This window comes from Ammospiza nelsoni, chromosome 6, assembly GCF_027579445.1.
Source record: "Ammospiza nelsoni isolate bAmmNel1 chromosome 6, bAmmNel1.pri, whole genome shotgun sequence".
NCBI classification, from domain to species: Eukaryota; Metazoa; Chordata; class Aves; order Passeriformes; family Passerellidae; genus Ammospiza; species Ammospiza nelsoni.
This window is the reverse complement of record NC_080638.1, coordinates 54,603,158-54,622,123: the sequence shown is the minus strand read 5'-3', so window position 1 is coordinate 54,622,123 and position 18,966 is coordinate 54,603,158. Positions and strand designations below refer to the sequence as shown.

General features: G+C 44.8%; 1 protein-coding gene and 1 non-coding gene across 4 annotated transcripts; both read right to left on the bottom strand.

Moving 5' to 3' along the window:
• Nucleotides 1–1,540: 1,540 nt before the first annotated feature.
• EIF5 (eukaryotic translation initiation factor 5) lies at nt 1,541–9,055 on the bottom strand. 3 transcript variants are annotated; one of them, XM_059473501.1, is made up of 12 exons: nt 9,037–9,055; nt 8,677–8,869; nt 6,391–6,670; nt 6,052–6,133; nt 5,647–5,819; nt 5,231–5,342; nt 4,414–4,553; nt 3,750–3,908; nt 3,395–3,556; nt 2,977–3,141; nt 2,623–2,757; nt 1,541–1,937 (listed from the first exon to the last, which is right to left on the bottom strand). In XM_059473501.1, exons 3-12 carry the CDS (start codon nt 6,460–6,462, stop codon nt 1,845–1,847), a joined length of 1,293 nt encoding a protein of 430 aa, XP_059329484.1. In that variant the 5' UTR covers nt 6,463–6,670; nt 8,677–8,869; nt 9,037–9,055; the 3' UTR covers nt 1,541–1,844. The 3 variants fall into 3 exon arrangements, with proteins under 3 accessions (XP_059329484.1, XP_059329485.1, XP_059329482.1); XM_059473502.1 differs by lacking the exon at nt 9,037–9,055 and adding an exon at nt 7,169–7,364 and having other exon boundaries at nt 8,677–8,969; XM_059473499.1 differs by lacking the exon at nt 9,037–9,055 and having other exon boundaries at nt 8,677–8,968.
• LOC132075237 (small nucleolar RNA SNORA28) lies at nt 4,755–4,878 on the bottom strand. Its single transcript, XR_009418750.1, has one exon. It is a non-coding gene; the product is annotated as a small nucleolar RNA SNORA28 (small nucleolar RNA).
• Nucleotides 9,056–18,966: the final 9,911 nt, after the last annotated feature.

The following is an 18,966-nucleotide window of genomic DNA, read 5'->3' as shown; positions in this document are numbered from 1 at the left end:
TCCTCCCTGCGTACCCCCACCATGTTTTACAGCAAATCTACCATCCTAGAGCTTTGGTATGGCATCATCACTTCACTGACCCTATAAAACACTTTTTAGGGTAATTTATTTGCTAGTTTTCCTGCAGGAAGGAACAGGTATGTCTTGCTATTTATATCCTGGGGGGAAAAAACCAGCCAGAGATTATCCCTATTGGTGGCAGCCTGCAATTGCCACCAAGTCTGCTCTGAAATGGGACCTCCCTGGTGTCACCAGTCACTGCGCCTGGTCATGAGTGACACTTATCAGGGTGTGCTCACAACAGTTACACGAAGGAGGCATGTGCCTGCACCAGGAGGAACAGATGTCTTCCTGAGAGGGTAAACAGGGATCAGTAATCCATCTTCCAGGTTCCCAAACATGTATTCCCAATGGGCATTTTGGAAATACAAACCTGGTTTAAACCCAATGGAGAACAGATTTTCTTTCAGACAAAAGAAACCAGGAACGAACCTGTCTCTAAATTAAAAATGGTGGGTTTGTATTACAGCAATAAAAACCCACATAAAAGGGCACTTTGAAATGCTCCATGGCTCTACCCCATTGTTCCAGTGCTGTTTGCCACAGCTGCCAGTGCCAATGACTCACATGCAACACAAGACACTGTAGAACAGAACTGCAGCTCAAGGCACCCCTGCTGCAATTACCCAAACACAATCTTTGCTTTTGTCCAATTCCAAGTTCTGCCAGAACAATCTGAATAGAAAAAGCAGCTCACTGTGCACAGCCTTGATCTCTTGAAACTTCTCATACTGAATCCAACAAAAAAAACCAAAACTCAAACCCAATCTCGATTTTCCTGGCAGGCAGCTGTGAAGGGCAACAAAACCCCCACCCTTAACTTGTGCCTGGCCAAAACCTGTCACATACATCATACCAGGTTCCTGATTTTGATGGACCAAGTTTTAGTTTATCCTGCTTCTAAAGGAATCTGATTCCTCCTCAACATTGGTATTAAAGACATTCACTTTCAGAGACAAGCAGGTGAACTTTGGGTACCTCTGCACTCAGGGTGGCAGATCTCTGCCTCTCCCTCCCCAAATGAGGGTGGAGCTGGACACTGCTGGGCCTGTGCACAGCTGGACCCCTGGTAACAGCCAGCTCCTCAGGGCAGCACACACCAACTGCAGCAGGACCAGCTCCTGCTGCTTTAATCCTGGACTTGGAGCTGTTGAAAACCACAGGAAAGGAAAAAACCCAAGCCAAAACCCAACTCATGTATGATTACAACTGAAGTTTGTTTAAAAAAACCACACCTCTAAACATTAGAATTCAGACACAGCTGTCCTGCTTTAACAAGCTGGCAGCTGCACACTGTTGATTATCCAACACCTGCTTCTTGCCCAGGTTTCTAATCTCCACTGTTGGAACAGTGGAGTCTAGGGTTAAGGTGGCTTTTTTTGTCTCATTAAAGAGATTGTCACTGTGTGATCAGCTTCACAAATTTCATTGAGCTGTGTCAATACTTACTTGAAATACAATAAGGGGGTTGAATCACAAATGAAGATTGACCAAAACCAAATCCTTTATTTCCACAACTGTATAAATGTGCTCCAAGTATGTGTCCAACACAAGTTAGAAAAACAAAATAGAACATGCCAGTTGCAAACTAGATCAGTTCACCGACGTGCTGACTCCTTGTATTAGGCTTAGTTACACAAGACCAGTCACAGTAAGAAGATACATTTTAGAGTACAAAGTAGCAGGATGTTAAGCCATTTCAGCTTGTGCACATACAAGTCACACTTCTGGCAGAAAACGCAGAGAAGTTTGCATTATTATGCTGGAAGCTATGTTGCATCACTTTAAATGGCATCGATATCGATATCATCATCTTTATTGTTTGCAGGCTTCACAGTTTCAACTTTAGGTACACTGGCAGTTGTGGAGTACACCACCTGTGGAGACAAGACACTCCCTTCAATTACAGCACCTACTACTATTAAGCACTGGAGTAATTCCAACACCCCAGCACCCAACCACCCTCCTGACCACGGCCATGAACCCCTCCTTTGTAAGGCACCCTCCTGACCACGGCCATGAACCCCTCCTTTGTAAGGCAGAGCTGTGCATGTACATCTGGAAGAAGCAGCATCTCCTACTCAGGAGCAGAATAATACAATGCTGGGAGGAGAACAACCAAGCAATCCCTGTGTAAAAACACTTCCAGCCACAGCCAGCTGGAGGGTAACCAACAGATTTTACCTAGGCCTAAACTGTGAGGAAGATGGTGGTCAGTTATTCTTCCATCAGCTTATCTAACAAACACATCCCCACTAACTCATCTACAACATGAAACACGATGCTTGGTACCTCCTGTCAACCTTGTGCTACATGACCTGCCACTGTCACTGCAGAATGGTAAAATCTTGGGCTACACCCAGGTGCAATTGCATTACAATGATCTCATGCAGACACCTGACAATTAACAACACTTAAAGCATAAATGGAGTGTTCCTCCTGCTCCTGCACAGTAACACCCCAAGTAATCCATTTCAGAGTGCACAGGACAAGCTTACAAGACTCAAGCACGCAGGAACAGCACAGCCTTGGAGCTGCTGACAGGAAATGAGCCTTTCCTACCTCTATGTTTTCATCTTCATCCTCTTCTTCATTACCAGAAGATTCTTCTTCAGCTTCCTTTAGCCATTTAATAAATGGTTCTGCTTTGACACGGATTTCTTTGGCAAGCTCCTTTGAGACATATTTCTTTGAGGCCTGAAAGACAGATTCTTTGTGTGAACACTGAAGGAGTTTACACCAGATTGTACCCAAACACTGCCTAAACTGGAACTCTAATCTCACCACTGCCTCCCACAGCCCATTTTTGTGAAGGAGGCTTCTTGCTGCAGAAGCTACAGCAGAATGGAGAAGCCACATGCAATTGGCTGCCTTCAGGTATTTAATTGCTGCAGTACATTACATACTGCCCCTTACCTTTTCTGCCCAGCCAAGGATGACTTCTTCTTCCAGAAGATCTGCATCATACATTTCCTTCAAAATATGTGGTATTTTTGAAATAAGCTGAGACTGATGCATAGCTACCACACACTCGAAGCCATGGAGAAGGTACCTCTGAGCTTTCTTGTTGTTGTGGCAGAACTAGAATTGTGATAAAAGCAAAACTGATTGAGTAAACTTTTTTACTCTCTCTCCAGACTGAACAGAGAGCAGAAGCAGCTCTATGAGATTGCAAAATTTACAATAATTCATACTATCCCTTCCCATCAGCTCCCCCTAGCTAAGGAAAAGTTTAAAAATAAAACACTACAAAACATCCTTCCCCATAGTACCAAGGAACTGCTACAAAAAACTCTGACCAGCTGTCACAATGAATGCACAAGAGATGGCTTACACGAAGGAAGTGACGTCTGTATTTCCTGATTTGTTCACGAATCTTTTCATCAAAAAGGACTTCAGTGAGAACAAGTGGGCCCATGGCCTTTACATCCAGTCTCTCTGCTTCTGCTACAATGTCTTTGTCAGAAGTGTCGATGACACCTTCTTCCTTCTTTTTCTAAAGGGAACCAGGTACAGGGAGAAACATTTTAATGCCACTTGAGGTCTGCTCCTTGCAATCATCCCTTCCCACTGCTGACAGAGCCAGCACTTTACAGAGGCTTGAGCAAAGTGCTTTTGCTTTCCTTACAAACATTTTGTACAATTACAGCTGAGTGATTGCATCAAGCCAACAACCAGAGCATAGTTACCTTTACAAAATCAAAAAGCAAGTTGACTCTCTCTTCTATGGTTCTTTCCAGGTCTTCACTCAGTGTGAGGTTCTTTGCATGGTCACTGATTTCATCCATTCTACGCCTCTGGGCTTCTTCTGTTGTGTCCTCACCCCAGTCATCATCATCCTCCTCCTCCTACAACACCAAACCAAACCAAGAGATCCACAAAATATTACTGCAGGCTTAGTATTATGTGAGGATAGAAATGATATGGACTCAATAGCACCATAAAATTGAAGAAATGCTTGTAGTACAACTTGCAAGTCAAAGATCATGGAGAAAGTGCAAAAATAGGAACTAAGTAATGCAAGCTAAAGCTAATCCTATAGCCATCTGCAGGGCTACCTGAACTGCAGTTCAATCATTCTACCCAGTACACAGGAGACAATCCAGGTGCCTGAAAAGGAGTGATAAAGGACAGGCAGCTTTCACTTAGCAAGGAGCACAAATGCTGGTACTGATGAGCTGATAAAGCTGCTACAGAGGAAAATCAGGGACCCTTCTATTCCAGCACTAAGTTCTGGACACAGTAAGACTTTCAGGTGTAATGCTGACCAGCAAGGAATGCCAGTGACTTCAGAGGTTTAAATCTGAGCGACACACCACACACCCTTATCTCCCCACTTTCCCTTCTACTTACCACAACCTGTGGAGGAGTAATCTCCTCTGGTGGTGGGGGTGGAAGTGTCTCATTGCTGGACACAGAACCATTCTCTTTGTCCTTGCCTTTTCTGTTCTTCTTCTCCTTTTCTTTCTTTCCTGTACCAGTGTCACCACTTTCTGCAAGTGAATTTTAATGTTTTGTTCTATGAACTAGAGCAAACTAGAAAGTCCCTGCACCTCTGCCAAATCCCCAAATGGGTTTGGATGCTTTCATTAGCTGCAACTCATGGGCAGTACCCATCCCCAAACACACTCAAGGAAGATGTACAATTGGTGGGGAAACCCCCAGCTGCAGTCCATGTCTTGCTTGTCACCAAAATTGTCCAAGTCTATATAACAGGTGACCTCACAAAGCAGAGACCCCTGGAATAGGTTAGACTTTTCTATTCTAGCAAGCTTAAATTGCAGCAGGCAACTAGATGCTTACTACAGAGTGTTGCTTGCACAGATTACAGTTCATGTTTACTACAGTTTTTACTTCCTACTCTCACATTTCTTGCTAACCTAAAGGAACAACTGCCATGAGCTACTGCTAACTACCTTCCTTCCTTGTAAGTTTTGTCCTGCACAGGCAAATCCAGCTTTTAACAAATAGCTCTACTTGGGAGGGACACATTGTAACGAGGAAAGACATTACCAGCACAGCTCCTTCATCTGGATCCCCAAACACACTCTAGGAGTATGCTGCTGCCTGTTTACATTTCAATTACATGTCAGCTGTTTATTTTCCTACTTCCATAACATCACTAATACAGAAGTTCTCTTTATCCCCAGAAGTAAGGAAAGGCACTTACCAGGTGGGTTTTTGAGAATGAACGTGCAGAGTTTATGGTTTGTGTCAAGCATGCCTCGATAGCCACAGGCTTTGCAAGAGTTACCTATAGTTTGTTTCTTAGGATTGACATGCTGTAAAGAGAACAACCACAAGTTAATTTACTACTTACAGAACAACTGCATCAAAACCTGGCATCTATGTTTTAAGCCAGAAGTTTAAATACTTTGTATCAGCCTCTAAAGATAAAGTTTAGAAGTAGCAATTTATCTCAGAAGTTATGAACTGTTAGAGATGTAAAACCTTCCCAAAGGGTGCAAGAATGCGTACTTGATTTTCTGTTCATAGATACCGAAGTCTTTAAACTTTGCACAGCTTTCACAAATGTCTAACACAGTGTTTCCATAGTGTTACTGTTAATGCAGACAGAGCACTCACCAGATCAGTTTCAGGATTCTCACACTCAGGACAGAGAACAAATTTTTTAATGAATCCATCCAACATGTCTTGCAGCTTATTCGCCTCATGAGATCCATTGACAATGTAACGGTCATTCTTAACATCAAACTGGGTCTGTGCTCCCAGCTCACAACCAAAAAATTTGGTAGGATCTGCAAAGGAAGAATTACAGTCACTACCACATTCATATCTTTGTTGTGATTCTTAAACAGCAAGTAAACAGGCTACTGTTTCTTTCTGTCCATTATTTAATCCTGAGATAATCACATTTTTTTCTTACAAATCCTTAAAGAAGGGCATTAATGCATTGCTAGCCAAATTAACACGACCACTTCAAACAGAAAAGCATTACAAAGTGCTGTGTCATTCCACAACACTACTTACACGTTGGAGGCCGATTAAGCGCCTTTGCAACGTCAACCATGTTGACTATAACCGTCTTTATTCCATTTCCTTTGCCCTCCACCTAAAGAAAACAAACAATATTTCAAGGTTAAATGCTTGCAACATCCAAACCCAACGTGCATTTCCCATTTAACTACACCAAAATTGTGCTCAGAAGGGCATCTCCTCCCAAGACCTAACGTGCACTTAGTGTGACTGAAGGAGCAGAGCCCTCCCTGCCCTGAGTGGCCAAGCACCACCACGACCTCTCTTTCCCCTCCTGGGAGAAGCAGCTATGGGAGAACACTCCCTGCTCCCAGCTGCTGCTTAGGAAGTTACCTTGGCAATCAGACGGGGCATTTTGTAGCGATAGAACTGATCTGAAACACTGCGGTTGACGTTGACAGACATTTTGCCTTATTAGTAGCTTTATCAATAAGATGAAGAGATCTTTGATTGCAGTTTTTTGGTATCTTCTGTCTGGAGAAGACGGGATGACATAAACGACTGCAAGAGTTCTCGGTCTCTGACATGAAAAAATTTTCGCCACTGAGGCTGTAAGGTTCTTGCTTGCACGCTATGTTTCCCCAATACAGGTACCAGTGGCTGCGCAACAGCTCTGCAAGTGTTAACACACAAAACAACTGAGTTTAGCTCAATGTGTATCAATCCACTCTCGCTACAAAGCTATAGAAGGGATGAAATCTAGGCTGAGAAAAAGGGAAAAGTACATTTGTTAAGCTATGGCTTTCTTCAGCCTATGGAACTGAAATCCATCACTGCACCACAAAGCTTTCCACCCTCTCCTACCACCCTAGAACCACTGAACAGCCTACAACTACTTCTTTATACAATCAACTCCAGCAGGAGTTCTGGGATCACTAAGGGAGGGCACACTCCTCAATTTATTATGCAGACCAGTGACTTGCACCATAAGGGTCACATGCTGTGGTTTCAGGCTGAAGGGCACAGGACATCAGGAGAAAGATTTGGAAATCCATTTCAAATTCCACATCATATCATGAACCTATCACAAACCAAAGTCTGCCAAAATGTTGTGAAATATAAGATGAAGCAGCAGCAATCTGTAGCCCAACATAGTTTCTACATGGCTTACCAGTTTTTGGATCGGAGTGGAAAAGAGTTGAAAATTACGTAATTCTCCCTCTCAATTATGGATTCTCATAGCAGCTTCTGTTGAGTTCTGACTTAACAATAAGCCTGATAAAGTCTGACAGAAGTTGCTTCACTGTAGAAAGCCTAGCAATGCAGAGGTACAGAGGAGTGCGGCAGCTTTTCCAGTTGATTTTTTTCTTGGGGGAAAGGGAGGAGGGGGAGGAAGGGGAAGGAGGATGAATCCTATTATTAAAGTTGCCTTGAGCAGTATTTACATATTTAAATTAACACGTGCCTCTATAATCAGATCTAAGAGCACTTAAGCCACAATTGGTTGAGTACACAGGCAACCCTGACTACAGAGCATGGCTATTCTGACACGTCATCATGTTGTTATCGTTAACGACAGAAGCGTTGACGCATTAAAAAAGCTTTCTTAGTATTTATGTGGAAGAGCGTGCCTATGGTGCAACACGATCCGAGTTCCTCTGGTCAAGTTTTACAACTTTTTTACCCAATAAGAACATAGATCTCTACATGCCTTGTGTTCTACACTAGGCCCCGATACAATTTTACCCTTCCTCAGCAAAAAGTACAACGCGCACTCCGTTTAAAACACACAATCTCCTTCCCCAGGATGTCTAAAAAGAACCACCGCGTAACCTGACCACGTGTTTGCAGAAACGCTGAGGAAGCGGCTCTCTCGGCGGCCGAGCTCCCAGAAGGAGCGAACCCCTTTTCCCTCCTTCCAGAGCGCAGCACTTAGACTGCTGCAGGCTGAAGCTCCCTCTCCTGGTCCCTACGCCACCTCATCCCAAGCACCACCCCGCCATATGCCGTACACGGAGGAGAGAGCGGGAAGGCACACACCGACTCCGTGCCGCACAGCGCCGCGTCCCCGCCCCGCTCGCGGTGACTCAGAAATGCAGCAATTAAAGCACTGAGTCAGCGCCGGGAGCCACGGGGGAGTCACCGCCGGCCGCGCATGCGCCGCGCGCCGTTCGGGGGAGCTCCGCCGCCCCCCCAGGCCGGGCCGCCCCCCAGCGTCCCCCGGGGCCGCCCCTCGGGAGCGCGGCCGAGCGCCCCCCCCCGCGGCCGGTGGGAACTGCGCCACCGCCCCCCCCCTACGGCCACAGCGCGGGAGGCGCGGCCCCGCCGCAGCCATCTTGTCTCGTCGCATGGCGGCGGCGAAATGAATATAAGTAAATTATTAAAAAATAATAGGAAAGCCTCGCCCCCCCAAAAACGAACAATAACCTCACAGCGGAAGGTCTGCTGCTTTAAGAGTTGAATTTTGCTGCGCGTTTTTATGTTGTTTGCTCCCCCGCCCCCCCCTCCACGCCCCGCATTGCTTCTCTTCCCCCTCCCGTCAGTCCCGGACGCTTCGTTACACAAAACCTCCCCAAATATCCACCGTTCACCGACCGCCCGAGGCCTCAGCCCAGCACAAACCGCCCGCCCGCCCGTCACCCCCCCGCTCCAACGCCCTAGTCCACTATTAGCACTCACCGTTTTCGTCCAATAAAGACATAAACCCAACGCTGCTCGCCCCGGGCTGCGACGAAGCCGATTGTGAGAGGAGAACGGGGCCGAGGGGGCGCTTATATCCAGACGGAGAGGAAGGCGGAGGCGGACGCCGCAGCCTCCGGGTCCCGGCGTCCTGGGGCGGGCGGTATCACCAGGGAGAGCGGTGCCGGGATATCTGCGGGCAAGACACAATCAGGAGCATCGTTAGCGGCGGCACCTGTAAGGGAGAGGGAGGAGGAGGGGGAAGAACAGGGAAGGGGGGAGGGAAAGGCGGCGAGAGACGCGCAGCTGAGGCAGGAGGGGCCGGCGGACGGGACCCGGCAATGGCTGCCCCGTACTCACCTCTAGAATGTTCTCGCTCCGACTGAACAACGCCAGAGCTGGGATCAATCAGCCAGCGGTGCGCCCCGCCCCCCACCGTCACCATTGGCTCACCGCTCGCCCCGCAGCAAAGCTATTGGCTAAAACCTCGCCGCTCCCCTCGTCTATTGGTCAAAGCTGCTATCAATCAAGGCTTTGCCTCCCTCCCCCGTGCCCTCCCCCCGCGTGTGCCCCAGAGGACATCGCGTCTACAGCGACGGAGTCTCGCGAGAGAGTGCGGGGCTGGGGGGGGGCGAGACCGGGCCGGTGCGGCGGGGCCGGGGCTGAGGGGCCGGGGCTGAGGGGCCGGCGGGGACTGACGGGGCTCCCGGGGCTGAGGGGCCGGCCGGGGCTGAGGGGCCTCCCATCTTCTCCCGACCCCTCCGTCCTGCCCGGTGTGCCCAGACTCTGCCTCTGGGGTGGGGGGGGGGGCGAGCTACTCCCTGGAGGGCAGTGACCCAGGGCTTGACATCTCAGCAACTATGTTACAAGTAATAATACAAAGAATTTAAAGCAATTAAGTTGCTGAATAAGTTGTGTTTTTCCTGCACAGCCGGCTTTCGGGGTGTGGGGAAGAGCCTGTTATTTAACTCCGGTGTCATAAAGGCTCAGCGTCGGGTGGCTCTGGGTGCCTTATAAAGGATGACACAAGTGTCATATGCGTGTGCTCTGTTCTTTGTGGAAAATGCTGCCAGCCCTTTGGAGCTGAATTGGAGCCCTGAATGAAATGCACGTCTCGATTTATTTTCACGGAAAAAGCAGAAAATTTGCATCCTTTCTTCCCTGTTTCTTGTTCTTTCCCATCTTCTTCCATCTACACTCCCCCAGTATTACAGGAGTTAAATGCTTTGGATATTTTAGAGTGTCAATAATGTTCAAGTGGCAGAGAATTTTTTCCTCACATGGTGAATTGAGTGGGCAACCAGCTCTGTTACCCCTATAAAGATTCCCCAGCAGAGCAATGCTCCTCAGTTCCTGTCACTGCCTTACTCAGTAATGTTGTAAAGCTTCTTGATGGCTCTGTGGGAGTATAGAGGAAAAGAGAGGGAGTGACAATAAAACTAGTAGTGACATTAAATGATGTTATATACTCTAAATCTCTTCCTGCCTAAAGTTAGTTTTGACATGTAGTTTTCCTGCCTGACTTTGATATCACATTGGTGTGGTCAAAGGAGACATCCCTCCTGTTGAACCTTGAAGTACATGTTGAACATTTTTGGTCTGATATGCAGAAGAACTGCACTCAAGAAGGTGGCTGATAAATGATATTTTCTTAGAAGTCAGGAAAGCAGGGCTACTGCCACTTCCAGTAGCACACAGTGACAATAAACAAGCTTGTTTCCTCAGCTGGAGCAACCAGAGAAAAATGTGCACATCTGGTGCTTTCCATCAAAACCCTCATTGTGGCAGCTGCCCTTGCTGCATGTCTCCTTTCAGTATGTGGAATAGCTGGTTGTTCTGGCCAGGACACTGTCCTTTAAAGCATCGTGGAATGGTTTGGGTAGGAAGGGACCTTAAAGATCATCTGGTTCTAACCCCTCACCATGGGCAGGGACACCTTCCACCAGATCAGCCACATCCAACCTGGCCTTGGACACTTCCAGGGATGGAGGGTCCATCATGTAAGTTTGTCTTCAACTTCACTATCAGCATTTGACAAAAGTAAAAATTCTTCAGGATATGTTAAATGTCTCCTTGAGAAATGCACAGCAACACTTTCTGAAATGAGAGAGTGTGCTAGGGCAGAATAAGGAAGCATCTCCAAGGAATGTGAGGCTTGGCAGCTACCACGAAGGGAAAATGTCATAAAAAAGTGTGAGGCAAGAAAAGCACAGCAGCAAATCCTCTGCTGTAAAACCATGTGGCACGTATAACTTGCTAAATGCCTCCTGTCTGTGGCTTTAGCTCCGCGTTACAACACCTGGGGGGTTAATAAATTTCAAGTGTTAAAGTTTACTGTTGCCAACACCACTTAGTGAGCTGCTGAGAAGGAGACCCTGCATTTGGTAGTGCTTGACATTATGAATAACTCTGAACCCTTACCATTAATAGCATAAAGAAAGATGGTTTTAAAATATAGCATATAAATTGACAAAGTTAAAGAGGTGCCTTTTAAGATGGTATTTGTTTTGCAAAAAGCAGGACTCATCCAGGTGAAGTCACATGACATTCTCCTGAATTATGCAAATCAGACTAAAAATATTTTTTTACTGAATCTTAATATTTACAGTTTGTTCATTTTAGTATTTCTTGGTATGGACAAAACAGAAAAATATTTTTTTCTTCTCCCACTTTAAAATGTCACACATTCATGAATCCTGAAGTTCATAGTTCACATTGCTTGTGTGACCTTCAAAATACAGACTGCTTGTGTACTTTGCATTTTATTGACAGAAACTATGCAGGTTTTATACATAATTTTGTAGATACAACATTTTAAACTACATTAGTAAGTCAGGTTTTGCAAATGGTTTAATGCCTAAGAATAGGAAAATTTCCACAGTTGAATTTAGTGTGCATTTCCTTATCACAGAAATGTATTATTATTGCTGAGTTCAGCCTTGAACAAACCGAGTTTGTTTCATGTTGCCTTAGCTGGTTTTTATTAGAAATAACCAAGACTCAACGACTGTGACAATGCAGCAAAATCAAAACTCTATTGAAATTCTTAACATATTTACCACCTCCAGAATTAGGTTTGTTTTCTGAACAGTTACAATGTGTTCTTTTAATCCCTGATTGGCAGCTTGATGTCCTTCTGTGGTTTATTCAGCGAGTTTGTCCTCTCTCAGGGGTACAGCTGGCTGCAAACAACCCTAATTCAGCACCCTCCTGATGACCTTGGCCTTGAATGTTTTGTCTCTGCTGTGTTTTCTCCCCGTGGCTGGGTCAGAGCTCTTATTTTGCCCAGTGCAGGCAGGAACATTAGCACCTGAGTAAGGGATTCCTCCTTGTGCCATCTTCATGGCTTTGGCTGTAATTTCAGGAGATGGAAGGAGGGCCAGGCTTATCTGCAGCTACGTGGAATAGCAATAGCCTTTCTTCCTCCTATCTTGGCAATGTGTAAACGAAGTTTAATTATTGACATGGCAGGTTGGAACAGGTAACCTTTAGGGAAGGTGGGTCTGAAATCCATGGGGATTGACACTAGGCATTGATCAGTCACAAGGGCAGAGGTTAGTTCTGGTTTTACTGTTCAGGAGCCCTAGTAATTTCTGTCTAGCACCTCACTGGCCATCTTGGGGAGGTTCAGTTTGTGAAATGTTTTTCTTTCCATGCTCTGTAGCACCATCATTCCTGTTAGCTATTATTAGTAGCTCAGGAATTAGTAAACAGAGAAAAACATGAGAGCATGAATATGATGTTAGACACACATATAGCCATTACTTATGGTAGTTACTTTTGTTCCTTCTAATACTTTGCAGAAATGCTAAAATCTCCCAGCTAGTGTTTGGGTCTGAGTGCTCTGAAAGGGCTCAGTGCCAGCTGACAGCATGAGCTCTGCCCCAGATCTGGTCTTGTCACAGTGAGGTTCCCTGTACCCTCCCTCTTCCAGTGTATGTCTGCCTGTACAGGGATTCCCCACAGCAAGGAGAGGCAAACTGCTTCTCTGCAGAATACAAACTAGTGTTTGGTAGCAGTGAAGTCCCTGCCTTGATAACCCATCTTTTCTCAGTGTGCCTCAGCAATCAGTGGAAATGCTGGTGATAGGAATCAGGGAGGCCAGGCTTTCTCAGTTTGTCTAGGTAGCAGCTCTGGCTATGGGCCTAACTGGCAACCACCACCATTATCCAGCAGCTGCATGCCTGAGGTTGGCAAATCTGCCTGCTACATTTATATGGTTGCTGAAAGAAGTGGATGTGGAAGATAAGGAGTCCCTGGGAATGCAGCTTCCAGCTGAGAACCTGCTGTCAAAGCTACCTGCCTGTTCATAATGCCCATCAGTAACCACTGCATTTACATTTCCCTGCTCCTTGTCATAGCCAAGCTCCAGACATCAAGATCTGCCTGTGTGTTAAGTGAAATCTCTCTTCCAGTACCATTTTAGCAATCTGCACTTCTGTTTTCTTAAAGGAATTGCTCAGGCCCTCTGCAGCAACTCCACAGATTAATCTCCCTCCATCCTTTTTCTTTGGCTTCTGGTGGTCTGGCAACCAGTACTGTGATTATCACCATAGATTTTCCAGCAGATTTAATTCTAAGTAGTAAAAACAAGTAATGAGTACTTAGAGTTACCTTTTGGCTTTCTGCTTTTCCAAAGGGAAAATGTGGTAGCCCCTGGTATTGAGAGCTTATCTCCAAACCTCCTCCCAGTCTGGGGACACCTTAAGTGCTCTCACAGCCCTTCTCTTGTGAGCCAAAATGTGGCTGCTGCTCTTGTTTCTGGGGGTCTGCACTGCTGGGTGCAGCAAATTTTGCTTATTTTTTCTTCTGCCCATCTGAGCATGGAGGAGTTTCTTTGCTGTAGAACAACACAAGGCATTACTGGGAGAGCTGAGCTTTGGAGGCAATACTGAGGCCCATGTAGGAATTAAGTTTGTGCTTCTGCTGGCAGATCTAGGAAGAGGATAAAGCATCCCAGATGCTTGGGCTGAAAAGAAAGGAAAAGCCAGTTTTGAAGGAAAAGGAAAATTTTATGTTCTCCAAAACAAAACCTTTGAAGGTGCTGCTTGGCTGGTGCTGTGCATTTGGAAACAGACACATCACAGACAATATTTTTTTCTCCTAAATCTGATTTTAAATTCCTAAGAATTGCCTCTCTTGCAACATTGAAGGTATTTTTCAGGGCACTACAGGTCCTAGAGGATAATGTTGAATTTGTACATCATGGCTGAGAATTTGCTGCTTGTTTGGTATGTTTAACCAGCAGCTTGATTACAGCTGGTGCCAGCTTCTTAATAGAAACACAGGGATTACCTTTTGTAATGAAGCAAATAATACATGACTGCCATGCAGTGCCAAAGGCTTTGAATGCTTTGATGGTTTGCTGCTCAAATATTTATATTACTAAAATAAATTGTTTGCCAAACTACAAAACAAAGTGGGGGAGTGGTACTTAAATAGGAAAATAGAGGCAAAATCTTTGTCCTATGCTTTGCATATGCCAAGCGTTATGTATGCTCAGGGTATTACACAGACTAGTAGCAATGTTAGAACAGCTAATAACACACATGGTTTCCAAGAGTGCTGTAATAAATTAAGTCTGGTTTTGGCTGGTGGGGATTCTTTGACACCTAATAAAAGCTCACTTGAAGCACTAATAATGTCCCTACCTGTGAATGTCAGTGTGTTTGGAATTATGCAGGGGGGTCAGGAACAGGTAAATGGTGTTGAGGAAACAGGCAGGTGCATACTCACACACAAACACACTCACCACCATTGCATAAATCTTGGTTGTTTAAGAAATGAGGCTAAAAATATCCTTGAATATGAATCCAGGTCAAACATGGTGTTGACTAAAAAGTCTAGCATGAATTTATTGACCTAATGTAGACTTCTGCTTTTGAGAATGACCCAGGGGACACGGAAGGGAAAACATTTTTACAAGGATTTTACTGCATTAAGTTGTTTCCAAAATCAGTTTTGAAAAGTCTTGAGACACGGAGTTAGGCCAGTGGAGGCTCAAAGGCATAATGTAGGGTGAATTTCCCCTTGAAACTCAAGGGTGTCATTTGAAGAAAAATCTTAACCAATCTTAGTGCCTGTTTTTGAGCTTTTTACTTGGGATAGTCTTAGGATATAAGCTTTCCTGTAAAGGGCTTCTCATAGAGTTGAAGTGATCTAAAATAAATGCTAATGATAACATGATTTGTGGCTACCACACTCATTTGGGAAACTGTGGCACCCACAACTGAATTACATTATGTGGTAGCTGTGAACATTTTGACACTGTAATTCTTTCAGAACTTGATTTTAGGATTCCAAAATGATTGTGTGCATGAAAGTGAGATCACATGTGTAAAGAATTATTTGGCACTTAGTCCAATTTATACTTATTTCACCAGTGTCTTTAGGATGGCTTTTTCTTAAGCCTTATTTGCACAAGTAATTTCAAGTCCTGTAGCATTTTTGCTTCAGTGCCTGATGTAGACATGAGACATCTGAATAAACTGCAACTTGTTCTTGTACAGTTCTCCATGGATTTTGTATCTATGTCTTCTTTGCAATAAAGGACACAAAGTAGGACTTTCTAAAGTTCCTCACAACCACTCCAACCTCTAAAAGATGAGATACTAAAAAAATACTGTGGCTGTTTTCAATGTTGTTTGCTGCATCTCACCCACAGTTAGTTTTTAATCATTCTCATGAATGATTTACTGTTCCCTTTCTATCATGTTACTTTTTCATTGTTGCTTCCAGCAGACAAAAAGCTTTCAAAGGGTTCTTTAGGGCTTAATGTATTGTTTGTCCTAGATATTTGGCATGACTTATTCAGAAATGTGTAATAAATACACAGCTCCTCTCATTTCTGATTGTTTGCACATCTAAAACATATCCTTATACTAGCCCTTGTGAAGAAAATTAACTCTGCCCCAGCTGAAACCAGCAGAGATGTTTGACAGATTAATGCATGACCAGATGATGGATGAGCAGCCTCTTCTAGAAGAAGTTAGGGAGGGTGTGTGGGTGCAGGTGGGATCTCAAAGGTCATGTGTAAATACATGTGAGCTCATTCAAGTCTGTGGGCATGCAGCATGTTATACCAGTGGAAAATGTGCTGGTTTAACTCAGACTTTACTTCTGAGGCATCATTCCTGGTACTGGCTTTGTGCACTTACCCCTGATTATGGATATAATGCTTCTGTCTTCAAAGACAAATTCTTAGAAAAGGTTACTTTTTGTAATCAGATATCCAGTTCTTTTGATTGGTTGAACCTAATGTGGCTAAAGAAAGCCTTTACTTTCCCTGCTTGTTTGGTTTTTTTTTCCCTGATGCACTGAGACAAGAAGTACTGGTACAAGGGTTTTTGATAGTTTAGTTTATCTGCTCTGATGGTAAGTCTCTGTGTGGGTCTGTGTGTTCTGAGGGATGTTTACTAGTAGACAGTTGCTAAAACTTCTTTTTATTTTATAGATAATGAATTGTGAATCTCAGTGCCACTGCTGCTCCCACAGAGATCTGCAGTAAACAGCTGAGTCATACAGATGAAGCCTGAAATTTCTTCTCTCACAGCTGTGATGGAGTCCCACTGAGTTCCTTTGCAGAGAGTCCTGAGCCAGTGAGTTCTGCACCCTGAGAACCATTTGGGTGGGCAAGAGGGTGAACAGCTTGTCCCCTGCACCTTGTCCAGCTCTGTGTTAGCTCTGGTGCTCAGGGGCATATGCTGGGATTGTGCAGGCAGATTGCTCACAGCTCACTCACATCCTGGAGCAGCAGGGAATCAGGAAAAGTAGTGGTGGGCTGCCAAGTCTCAGCCTGCTGGCCAGGTTGCTTGAGAGTCAGCACAGACCTGCTATAGAGTGAGCCACTCTGGACTTCTCTTACCCTAGCAGAGGTCTTAAAGGCAGCTCTGTAACTGACTTTGGGTTGTGGCAGATTCACCTGATTTTTACCTGTTTACCTATTGTGCTGCAAATCAGCAAACAGTGTTGTATTTCCCATTTACTGATTCTAACCTACCTCAGTAAACCTCCTGAGAGATCTTTGGGAGACATTATGGGTGTTGGGGAGGTCTGTCAGTCCACATCTGCACAGGGCTGTTGCACAAAAGGCTGTGCAATATATTCTTCCAAAGACCTGTTAATGAGAACACACACATGAATCAAAGGAGAATCAGCAGTCATGGGTTTCCCACAGTGGTCTCTTTCATAACTGATAACTGATGACTGCTTCTCAACAAGTACGTAAAAATATCAGATAAAACAAATAGTCATAAGCCTGTACTCAGGACCAGCTAAACTTCAGCCATTTGCTCCAACCACTTTTGAAAGCTCATGGATTGCTTGCATGGGAGAGCTGTGCCAGAGCTGAGAAAAGCTGTATATGTCTTAACTTGTGTTATGTGCCCTTTATCTTGCCTTTTTCCCACTGGCACCGACTGCATTTAAACCTTTTTAGAGGGCCTGTCATTGTGCTGTCCATGCTGCTAAGGCATGGACAGACAGTATTCTGTTCTTAAATCCTGCTTTGAAAATCTCTTCATAACATGCCACTAGAAGAAATTTCTGGTTTGTTTATTTTGATTTGTCCTCTGGCTGTGGCTGGATGCCCAGTCATGGGCCAGAATCAAACTGGCTGAGTACCAACCCAGGGTAATTTGCAGCTCCTTGTAAGCGACTTCAGTTCATTTTGGCCGTGCCTCTGCAGCATTTCCCAGAGCCAGTCATCTGTGCTTCAGCTGATCGGTGTGCAAGCTGAACTCTGACTTGCCTGGCTGAGCCTGCCAAGAAAAGCATTAGCTAAGCAGAAACAGTGTGTGGCTAGGGGCAAAGGTGAGCATGCATTAAGTACCCACATCTTGATACTAAAATGATGCAGCTACAATCTAAGCAGGGTAAAGGGCGCCCAGCAGACTGACAGCCGCCCGGGGTGACCCAGGAGTGCTGGCCACGGTGCTTGCTGAGAAAGGCCTCTTTGTCTCCCTGCACTAAGCCTGCCCATTCTGAGTGAGATGCAAAACAAATGCAAGAAACCAAACTACATGGCCTTGATGACATTGTTCTGTTTCTCGGCATTGGTTTGTCGTGCTTAGAAAGACCTTGAATGTGTGTATCTCATCCTCGGGCAAAACAGAGATGTTTGTGCAGCTGGGTTGAAGTTCCTCTCTCCCTTATATACAGTCTAGGGGATGGAGAATGCTGGGCCACCAGGTGAGAAACAGGATTCATCTGCATTTAGGAAGGAGTGAGGAACGAAGGTGGGGAGGAGACCTTTAACCATCACCTACCCCTTTATCACCAGCTGTTGTCTGCCAGTATTTGTATTGCTTCCTTCTTCCCATTTAGATTACAGTTTGACTAGTGTGACCTGGATTTTCAGACCTTATTTTAAACACAGCTAACACAAATCTTGCTTTGGTTGAAGCTCTGCTGTGCCCATGAGTATCTCTCAAAGAGACAGGAGAGTGTTTCTTATCAGTTTTAGAGAGATAGTCTTACCAAAGTTCTTGTACTTCACCTGGATTTGTGCAGTTCCTTTTTGTTGTGACAAGGCTTTACCACTTTGATAAAGTACTCCTGCCATAGGCTATAGATAACAAGATGAAATAGACTTCACTTCAAGTTACAACTGGTTTTCTTTTCAGACTGTCTTTCATATCTATTTCTGCTCTCACAAAATGGTCAGACTGCGGACCTTGAAGTTGTAAGACTGAATGTGAGAGATACCAGTTCTGTGCTTCCCTGAGCTTTGACAGCATTCAAAAGTTTAGATGTCCACCTTGACTTCCATAACTACCAAATGCCTGTTTGGCAAAATATTTTTCTTGAATAGCACATGCTATTTCTGTATGAAGCTTAGCACAGTTTGGTGGGGCTGTTTTGCAGGAACAAATATCTTCCTGCTCCTGCAGTGGGTTCAGATCCAGCCAAGAGACATGTTGAGTGAGATAGCAAAGTCCTATAGCAGTCCTGGCTGCTGTTAGTGAAAGGCAATTCTAGCAAAGTAAATGCTTATTTCTTTTAACTGCACCCTACTTTAGTGTCTGGTAGGGACGATCTCTGAGCCTGTTGGCATGACAGTAGCTTTGGTCACTTTTGGAAATTTGGGACTGTGTGAGCTCAAAACCTCTGCCTTTTCATGAGAAGGCTGAGATAAGCCTCATATCTAAATTTCCTGTGTCTTACACAGGAAAACTCCCATTTCCCATTAACTAAGGAGCTTTAGAAGTTAAACAGCAATCAGACTGTCTTCTTTCTTTGTACCTCTCATGTTTGTTCCCATTTCTGCTCCCTAAGGGGAAAACCAAATGT